This window comes from Rhincodon typus, chromosome 15 (assembly GCF_021869965.1).
Source record: "Rhincodon typus isolate 14 chromosome 15, sRhiTyp1.1, whole genome shotgun sequence".
NCBI classification, from domain to species: domain Eukaryota; kingdom Metazoa; phylum Chordata; class Chondrichthyes; order Orectolobiformes; family Rhincodontidae; genus Rhincodon; species Rhincodon typus.
In genome coordinates, this window is record NC_063346.1 from 46,162,775 (window position 1) to 46,173,677 (window position 10,903).

Consider the following 10,903-nt stretch of genomic DNA (forward strand, 5'->3'; position numbering starts at 1 on the left):
CTGTTTTGGTGGCTAGGAGTTTCCTGGATTTGGAACAAGTCACATGGGGTAGTTTACGAAAGGTGTGAAAGACAAAGCTTTTGGAATTGGCAAACGAGCTGAAGTTGAAATAACAAGGTGTGGAGCTGGATGAACACAGCAGGCCAAGCAGCATCAGAGCAGCAGGAAGAGCTGAAGTTGAAGTTGTCTGTATCTGTGAGGAAAAAGAGAAGATCGTAGCAATAGCTCAGTGTTTACAATTGCCAGAAACACAATTGGAATCATTGGACGTAGCTATAATTGAATTGCAAATGAAGCAACTTGAATTAGAGGTAAAATAAGAAGGGGAGTCCTAGCAGAAGAGAGGGATAAAGAGAAATAAGAATGGGAGAAAGAGAACTTCAGAACTTTGGAAGTTGGATCTGAAAGGTGAAAATCAACTTAAAATGGCAGAGGTAAACATAAAAGTGGGGAATGAAGATGAGAACAGTGATGACGAGCAAGCCCATCATAGCCAAAGGCATGGTGGGCATCTGTTTAAATATGTCCAAGTGTTGCCAAAGTTCGAGAAGGACGTGGAAGCCTTTTTCATTCCATTTGAGAAAGTTGCTGAACAAATGAAATGGCCACTGGGCCATGTTGGTTTTGTTGATTCGAACAAAGTTGGTAGGTAGACCTAGAGAGGTGTTTGCGTCATTTTCCGAGGAGGTATCTGGGGAGTATGATGAGATGAAAAAACAAAGTTACATGCACATGAACTAGTGCCAGAAGCCTAGAGATGTTTTAAGAATCTAAGGAGAGAACCTGGTCAAATATACATAGAAATTGAAAGTATCAAACAAAGTAATTTTGATAGGTGGATAAGGTCATTGAAAATAGATCAAATGTATGATGCTCTTCGAGAGACGATTATTTTGGAGGAGCTCAAAAATTCATTTCCTGAAGTGGTGAGAACTTGTGGAAGAGCAGAGAATTAAAACTGCAAGATTAGCAGCAGAAATGGCAGATTATTATAAGTTAGTTCATAAATCAAAGTTTGGCTTCTGACATCAATTTCAGTCTGGAGAGATGGAAATTGTGGAAAAGAGAAATCGTCAGGTATTAAGGCAAAAGGGCATCTCATTGAAGACTGGTAAAAATTATCTTTACCAAAGGTTTAAAGAAAACCATGAAGGTGGAAGAAAAGTAAAACAAAACCTCAGGAGTTTTCACTGCAGGAAAGTAGGACACCTGAAGTTGCAGTGTTTGTGGTTTAAAAAAGGCACTGGGAAGATGGATGTGATAAAACAGGATAAACCAGTGGGGTATGTTAAAGTGGTAAAGGAAAGCACAATTGAAGCAAAAAGAGCTGCAAAAGAATGTACAGCATGGTCAGGGGTTGGTTAATAAGAGAGTGCCAGATCTCTTTAAAGAATTTACCTGATGGGCAAGGTTTACTCGAGTGTACCAGGAGGAGTAGGTCAAGAAATCAAGAAATTAAAATTGAGATAATGGAGCAAGTCCATCTTTGAGAGATGAGGAGGTATATAATTCAGAAGGAGTATTGCCAGTAAAGGTGGTAATATGGAGAATTTATGGTGAGGAGCAGTGTTCCATTACATAAGGTGAAGCTGGAGAGTCTGTGAAAAGTGGTAGTAGGAATAATTGAGAAATTCTCTGTTCTGCAAACACAGTTTATTGTTGGTAATGATCTAGCCAGATCACAAGTAGGAGTGATGCTACTGTGGTTGAAAAGCCAGTGAAAAGTCAGCCAACTGAGGTGTTACATGAGGTGTATCCTGGGATTTTTCCTGACTCTGTGGAAACAAGGTCACAAAACCACAAGTTGAAACAGGAGGAGAAATCAAAGAGTAAAGTTTTAAAGTTCAATTCTCTGAAACTGTTTGATCAAATGGTTAAGAAAAAAACAAGTTCAGGTGGAGGACAAAGTTGGATATTTTTAGTTCAGAGAAGTTGGTTATCTTACAACAGAAAGATGAAAAGAAAAAGCAGTTGTATCAAAACATGTACACAGAAGAAGAATCTGATTGTATCCCAAAACGTTGCTATCTTAAAAATGAAATCTAGATGAGGAAATGGGAACCATAACGTATTCAGAAAGATGAAAAACCGGCAGAAGCTCATCAAGTTGTATTATCGGCGGAGTTATAGAAAGGAGGTGTTGTAGTAGGAGGTTACTTGGGAGTAAGGAAAACTCCATCCAAAATGCAAAAACACTTTTATTGGCCTGGACTGTAAAAGAATGGTGTTGACTTTTGCTGGCCATGTCACGCATGTCAGGTAATTGGAGAATCTCAGGTCGTGATAAAACCAGCACCCTTAATACCTATTCCTGCATTTGAGAAACCTGTTACAAGAGTCTTAATTCATTGCGTAGGACCTCTATATAAAACAAGAAGTGGGAATCTATATTTGTTGACCATAGGGATGTATCTACTAATTTCCAGAGGCCATTCTGTTACGTAGTATTGTGGCTAAAAGGATTGTAGAAGAGTTACTCAAATTTTTTTTAACTGGATAAGGACTACCTACGGAGATACAATCGAATCAAGGATCAAATTTTACATCAGAATTATTCAAGGAAGCTATGAATAGCTTAGGTATAAGACAATTCAAATCCATTGCATACCATCCAGAATTGAGAGCTGGTGTCAAACTTTAAAAAATGTGTTGAAGGCTTTATAGTCAGGACTGTCCAGAGGATTGGGATAAAAGAATTACAATTTTACTTTTTGCAATTAGGAATGCACCTAATGAATCAACTAAATTTAAGTCCATTTGAATTAGTTTTTGGGTATGAGGTGAGAGGACCACTTAAATTAACTAAGGTGGTAAAGGAAAGCTAATAGATATTAAATTATAAAGTTATTTAATTAATTGCTTAAATTAATTAAGGAGATATTGGTAAGTCGGAGATCAGAGACTACATTTTTGGACTATGCATCAAATGGTAAGAGTGATTAAATAAAGTAGATGAGTTGGCTAAACATCATTTAAAAGTAGCACAGTTTACAATGAAACAGGAAGCAGATAAGAGATCAAAAATTCATAAAGTACTAGTAATATTACTAGGTGAACCTTTTTAAAGGCAAGGTTTTGTGGGTCTCATCAAATCAAAGGAAATTGAGTGAGTTTACTTATTTGATAAGAATGTCAAATAGAAGGAAAACGCAGGGTGTCATGTGAATATGCCAAATGGTATTTTGATAGGGAAGGAAAGCACAAGGAGAATGTGTTACTTGTTACAACTCAGACCAATGAACCAAATCCAGATGATTCTGAATTTGACAGCGTCGATTTAATTTGGAGAATGAGCGAGTTCTCAAAAACTGGGATAAATTATTGAGTTACCTTCCAGAGGAAAATTGAAATGACCTGCAAGAGTTATTACAATCAAATGGGGAGATATGTACTAAAACGATTATGGCTATAAGAAATGCTGTTCCACTTAAGCAACATCCTTTTCGGCTTTGCCCTGTAAAATGGGAACAGGTTTAAAAAGAGATTGAAAGCATGCTCAAAGGTGATATAATTGAAGTGAGTTGCAACAAATGGAGCTCACCCATTGTGATGGTGCCAAAACCAGATGGTACCCAACGATTATGTGTAGACAATCGTAAAGTCATGCAGTTACGAAATCCGATTCACCTGCTGTTCCATGATTAGAAGATTGTATTGAAAAAGTGGGACAAGCAACTTATATTCCGAAACTGAGCTTTCTTGGAGGACAATGGCAAGTACCTTTATGTGAAAGAGCAAAGGAAATTTTGGCTTTCATGTTGAATAGACTTCAAGTTTAAAGTCATGCCATTTGGTATGAAGAATGCACCAGCCACATTTCAAAGACTAACCAATAAAGTCGTTTTGGGTGTACCCAATTGTGTGGTGTACATCGATGACCTGGTGATTTTTACTCCTACATGGAAGGAACATTTGGAGTACCTAGTGGAATTGTCAGTCAACTTCAGGAGATCGTCTAGGTGATGAACCTGGCTAAGAGTGAGTTTGCCCAAGTCATGTTCCTGGGCATATCATTGAACATGGACAGATGACCACACAGGATGAGAAAGCAAATATTATGGGGATGTATCCCATACTATGGACACAGAAGGAAGTACTACAATTCCTGGGGCTGAGTGATTTCTATTAAAAAATTTGTATCACTGACTGGCCTGTGGAAGAAGTGTGGAAAATTTCAGTGGATGGAGGAGTGTCAGAAGGCATTTCATAGCCAGGAAACTGTGGTGACGACTGCTCCAGTGTTAATAACGTGTAATTATGCAAAGCCGTTCAAGGTGGCTGTCAGTGCAAGTGATGTCGGTGTCAGTGCTGTGCTCTTACAAGAAGATGATGAGAGGATCGAATGACCTATTGGGCATTTCTCCTGAAAGTGGAATACTCATCAAAAGAAATATTCCACAATTGAGAAAGAGACTGAGTTTGGCGTTGGCATTGCAACATTTACGTTGTCAGTGTTGTATCTGAGACCATTGTGTATACTGATCATAACTTCTTAATGTTTTTTAGAAAAAAATTAAGGATAAAAGTTCTAGACTGCTTAGATAGAGTTTATTGTTGCAGCCATTTGAAAATTAGATACATGGCAAGATGAGAGAAGGTAATTGCCAGCGTGTTGTCAAGACTTTGATGAAGGAATAGGTGTTTGGTGGCGGAAGAAATGGATTTAGATGGACTGTTGAACATGTTTGTATGTTTAGGTTTGGGGTAAAATATATATAGTAGAGTACTAATTGCGTGAGACTGAAGTCTTTGAAAATGAAGTTTGTATATTGATAGTTCATTTTTTTAGTGGGGGGGAGGTATGATGGTACTGTGCCTTTGAGAGATCTGTTCTGTTCTGTTTCTTTTACAGAGGTGTTGCCAAATGATGTCTGAATGTAAAGCTGTGAGTAAACGGCTTTGAGCTCCCTGTTATTTTTAAAAAAATAGACAAAAGAAGCATGAGTGGGTAGAGTCAGGCTGTTTCTGTGCTGTAGCAAAAAGCTCAATTCTCCCTCTGCTGCTAGATTGTGTTTCTTTTGGTGTTCTTTTCTTCCTGGATTGGAAGAAAGCTGGCATGTCAGGTTGATCTATTTTATTGAATTTGCCTTTGCTAATGGAGTGTTTATGGGATGCTGCCGTAGCGGAACAGTTGATGATCAGTAGTTTAACATTATTTTTTTAAGTATTTCAGTAGAGTTAAAGTTATGTCAGTTCTTCTTGTTTTTGTTTGTATTTTAACTGCTTTGTCAGAATAAAGTGTGTTTTGTTTAAAGCCTGGTAGTGGACCAGTTGGATCACATCTGGAGCATGGTGCCTTACACCATGTCTTTAAATAAAATAAATGTTTAAGGTCTAGGCTATCTCCTTGATATATTTTGACAGAGTTTCGTCTGGTCCAGAACACAATGATAATGAAGCAACGGAGATATACTTCCAAGTTAGGATGGTCAATGGTGTGGAGGGGAACGTGCAAGTGGTGGTGTTCTTGTGTACTTGCTGTCATTGCCCTTCTAGATCATAGTGGTTATTGACTTGGAAAGTGTTATCAAAGAAGCCTTGGTGAATTTTTGCAGTACATCTTGTAGATGGTACAGACTGTTGTTACTGAGCATCGGTGGTAGAAGGACTGAATGGGGATGAAGTGCCAGTCAGATGAGATGCTTTGTCCTGGATGTCAAGGATAGAAACCTGATCAGTGATCAAAACACAAGTTGTGGGAAAGATTTCCATGGATTTGGGAAGGAACATCCATCTTCAAAGACTTTGAACAGGAAATAGAAGATGGAGCACTAGTTCGCAAAAACAGATGTTTCAAGGCTTTTGTTTTGAGTAAAGGAGTAGTCATATTTTGAAATAGAGTGCAACCATCCCTGAAGTAGGGTGGTCTTTGACATTGTCAGATATCACCAGGTTCAGGAAGGGACGAATGATAATGTATAAAAGCCGAAAAAACTGCGGATGCTGTAAATCGGGAATAAAAACAGAATTTGCTGGAAAAGCTCAACTGGTCTGGAAGCATCTGTGAAGAAAAAAATCAGTACTGAGGAAGGGTCACCGGACCCAAAATGTTAACTTTGATTTTTTCTTCACCGATGCTGCCAGACCTGCTGATTTTTTTTCCAGCAACTTTGTTTTTGTGTCTGATAATGTAGTTTATCAACAATGGGCTGCAGCTTATAGAATGTGTGCTTTGGACATGGGAAAAGATGTAGACTCATGGTACATGCACTTAAAGCTTTGATTGAGCGGGGAAGATAGGGAAAAAAAAAGACGTGATTGTTCCATTATTGATTGCGAAGACTTAAGGATAAGGGAAGTAGAGGAGAGAACTTCAAGAAGATGCTTGTCAGTGGAGAAAACAAATCTAAGTTTTTCAACCTTTTGAAAAATAATGGAAAAATGGGGGACCCCAAACCTCCGGGTAACTTTTACAATGCACCCAGATCTGGGAATGAGAAACCTGAGTAGTTCTGTCAGTCAGGCTCGTATTTATCCTTCTCGGACTTGGGGGAATCAGGGGAAATTTCTGTCTTTCATCCCAGTAAAAGGATTTGCTGAGAAAAGGATATTAAAGGACAAGGGTAAGAAAGTGATCAAGATGAGCTCTAAATCTGTTTTTGTATGATCCTAGTAATTCTCTTCTGTTGTACCAATTTAGCTGTGCTAAATTGCCCATAGTGTTCAGGGATGTGTAGGTTACGTGGGTTATAGGGGGATGGGCCTGGGTGGGATGCTGTGAGAGTCGGTGTGGACTTGTTGGGCCGAAGGGCCAGATTCCATACTGTAGGTAGTCTAAGTCTAAGTATCACAACTAGAGTTTTGGGAATGTGAAAGAGCCGTTTTCAGTGACTTGATCTGCGGAAGGAACTAAAGATGTAGGTTGGTTTCTACTCCAGCTGCCTGAAAGGATTTTGTGGAATTTGGATTGGCAGGTGGATTGCATCCAGGCCTTGCTGTATTTTAGTTAACTGTACCAGATGCATGAGCATGGCTCAAGAACTATACTTTTGTATTTGTCCTTTTTTAGGCTGATGCCTGTCCTTCACAGCTTTTCCACCTATTCTTCGAGGTGCTGATTCAGACTTCTATATGCTTTTAATGTGTATGGAACCCTGGAACCATTTGTACGTGGTCATTCTTCTTTGTGAATCTGAACAATGAATAGCAACAGGCTGTTTCACCTGAAGAAGGGTCACTAGACCTGAAACGTTAACTCTTGTTTCTTTCCACAGATGCTGACAGAGTTGCTGCGTTTTTCTAGTAACGTGTGTGTGTGTGTGTGTGTGTGTGTGTGTGTGTGTGTGTGTGTGTGAGAGAGTGAGAGAGAGATATTTCTCAGTCCCAGCATTTGCCATTGTTTGGCTGATTCACCTTGCAGACTATTGCTATTCAAATCCAGTACATTATTCACCTTGTGTCCCTCTCTGCACTTACGTCAGTGCACTTTTTCCTGCAAATTTCACTAGAATAGGCAAGGATTTTGTGCTTCTATTGAAATCCTCCAGGTCCAATTACTTCCATAACACAACAAATCATTGCTACTAACAACCCTTATCTTGGTTGAAATTGGGAGCTTATGTCAAGGTGGAGATGGAACTTTCGTGGAATCTTTGTGGAAGATGTGAAATAATCATGAATCTGAAACGTGAGCTAAATGTAACATTTTTGAATCTCTACATCTGTGTTGCACCTACAAATGTACTGAGAGCTCAGAAATATATTTTAGGGAAAAAATGGTACTACTGTGCTGTGTCATTATTTGGGCTGCTATATCTAGATGCAACAGCCTGATATTTCTTCATGCCTGATTCAGACATACATTTATATTGTTCTTATTAATAAAGGTCACAAGTACAAATAGATTATTGAGATTAATCACCCTATTTTTCTTTCCATTTGAAAACGTTCTCTCTCAGTAAACAAAAACATCATCCAAGTTTATTTTGTGACTCTTAAAATTTTATCCTTCATTACTTTATGTAGATTTTCATTACAGAATAAAAAAATGTCTTTTTGTTTCTGAGACCTCACTTTTTGATCTCCTAGTCTGCTTCAGCTGTGCATCTATCAAATAATTTTCTAAGATCTTCCTTCAGTTCAGTACACTGACACTTGGATCCTTTCTGCATTATTTCCAAAACCCAGATGCTACCCCCACCAAAATGAAACACTTTTCCATTTCTGAAGAAGGGTCTAGGCCTGAAACGTCAGCCTTCCTGCTCCTCTGATGCTGCTTGGCCTGCTGTGTTCATCCAGCTCTACACCTTGTTATCTCACTTTTCCTATAATTATTGCTAGTTCCTCTGAGCCTATATATAACCAATTTTGCAATGTTTGTTTGTGTCTCTGTATAATAGCAATCTCTTCCAATTGCATTCTGAACTAGTCAGCCTTGTGACACCTTAATTTATGTTGATGGTACACTGTGCCATTAAGAATTGTGGTCTGTTGGATGAGACATTAAATGAAGTTTCCACCAGCCTATGTTTTAACTTTTTTTTTTTTTGGTTGAGCCTGACTTCGTCCTTGATGTGTGAAGAATATTTGTTAGTGTATTTCTTCAGGATTGGAATAGGCTGTTTTTTCCTTGCTGTCCACCCAAAAGCATGTACGACTCCTCATGTGACAACCTCCCCCATGGGTAGGACAAGGAAGCAGGTCCCAAATCCACCCCAGATAGAATGCTATTTTAATCCTGTGTTCTTGGTACCAATCTGATCCACAATAACCATCCAGCCAGCTAAACCAAATGGTCCCATGACTTTCTGTGTATGTTGTAGCATGCAGCTATATGAGTGGATATGGAAAGGCTCTAATTTCTTTCCAACACATTACTGACCACAGATCTCACCTGCTTTAGCACTTCCACTGGTGAGTGTTGGATGCATTTACAAGTTGATATTTGACCTGTTCCAGCAAGATTATTAACACATTTCCTTGGTCATCGAGTCCTGGAATAGAACATTAAACCTCGAGTTTCTGGTCCACAGGCAGGAGCATTACCACTGAATCACAACAAATCCCAGTAGGCTATTGCTATTTTTGTAAGGGAGTACTCTTCAAAGAGTGCTCTGTCAGCTGGGATTTTTTAGGAAGTAGCCTGACTCTTTGAAATTTGTTTTGTTCTCCTCAATATCAATGGCACATAACCAGGTGAATGAATTGTTGATAACAAGGTGTAGAGCTGGATGAACACAGCGGGCCAAGCAGCATCAGAGGAGCAGGAAAGCTGACGTTTCGGGTCTGGACCCTTCTTCGGAAAAGATGAATTATTAGATGAATAGTTTTAGCTTCATTGGTTGCAAAAACTTTGGAAAAATGTAGTTTGATGTACTATACAACAGTTCCACAATGAGATGTCAAAGCAGCTTGTGCTGATTTTTTCCCCTCTTTCTTTTGTTGTTTTCTAGGGTATCTGGAGCTGTATACACGGTGTTCCATACGAGGAAAAGAAAAAATCGCCCAACCTGGATTTGAACAGCCCTCAAACAAATATTCTGAGGCTGTTTAACACGGCAAAAACAATGGCCAATATGTCAAATCTGAATGCTTCAAGAGCAAACTCCCCGAAAAGAACTTCCAATTTCATTCAAAAAGGGTCTTTGCTGCTTGATGTGGTTGACCAAAAGGGAAATTTCCTGTACTCTGATAACAGGCCCTATCAACCCAAGGAGACTGGCTTCACTGATAACACCAGCGAAATGATGACATTTAATGTCAACAGGCAGAAAGATAACCGTAACAATTATATACTCCAAGGGCAGCATCCGTTGACTCTAAATGAAGCAAATCCCAACACTGTGGAGGTTGCAGTTAGCTCTGATACTCCTAAACTTAACTCCAGGCCTAGGCAGCTGTGGAAAAAATCTGTGGAAACGTTGCGGCAAAATCAGGGGTCGCTAGTAGAAAGTGTCAATGTAGAGCCCAAGCAACCCGTTAAAAACCAGAGGTACCTTCCAGAGGATGTTGTCCATTCAGACATGTCTGATTGTTCAAGCCGCACTACATCCTACAAGGATCCTGACAACAATCAGAAGTATCACAAACATAAAGAGACCTTCAAAAAGAAATCCATGATGGCCAAGTATCCTCGAGACTGCAGTGAAATAGAACTCTCTTATCTTAGAGCAAAGGAGAGCCAGCAACACCATCGTGACAAAGTCTACACCATTGATTCTGACCGGGAGTCCAGTTATCATTCGGATCAGCATCATTACCGAGAAAATGTAGCAATTCCAGAGGGTCTGGACTACCCTCAGGTGTATCATGATCAGAATGAGAATTACAGGAAACAGGAAGCAGTTCTGCACGTAAACAGGACTCCTCAGCATAATGAGGACAACCTTACCAATGCTGAAAATAAATACAGCCTCTATAATAAGCACTACAGCTTGAAGGAGAAAAATCTTTCCCCTGTCGATTACAATGATAGGTACAAGCAGCCCATCGCTCACTGCAGAAGCTGCCTCTCCAAACTGCCCAACTACACCCCTCACTACTCGGTCAGGTCTCCATATAACAGATGTGATGCTTGTGTACACACAGCAAACTTGTATGATATTAGTGAAGATCACATGTTACAAGAGCCAGTAAGCTCCATGTGCCCTGAAGAATCCTTTGTCCACCACTGGGTGGGTTCTGAAGCCTCGAACATGCAGAAAGTAAATAGGCTGAGGATTAGCAGACAGCATTCATTTGACAATATCCTTGAGAACCCTAAAGAAGTGGATCTTGGAAGACCTGCACGAAGTGTAAGCTTAAAAGAAAAGGACAAATTTCAGGATGACCCTTATGCACATGTATTCGATATTAAGCCAGAGAAACTCTTTAGCACCAAGGTTTCTGTTTTTGACCATAATCTGGAAGAGACCAAACGGAGTAAATCATTGTATCCAGACCATGTCTCTGAGAATCCATTTTG

The 10,903-nt window shown here is 39.4% G+C and overlaps 1 protein-coding gene across 1 annotated transcript; it reads left to right on the forward strand.

The window, feature by feature from the left end:
- Positions 1-425: 425 nt before the first annotated feature.
- LOC125485050 (glutamate receptor ionotropic, NMDA 2A-like) lies at positions 426-10,898 on the forward strand (the record flags this gene model as incomplete). Its single annotated transcript, XM_048605995.1, has 2 exons — positions 426-641; positions 9,393-10,898. Coding segments are annotated over exons 1-2 (1,722 nt in total), but the record flags the coding sequence as incomplete, so codon positions are not given.
- Between the last annotated feature and the right edge of the window lie 5 nt (positions 10,899-10,903).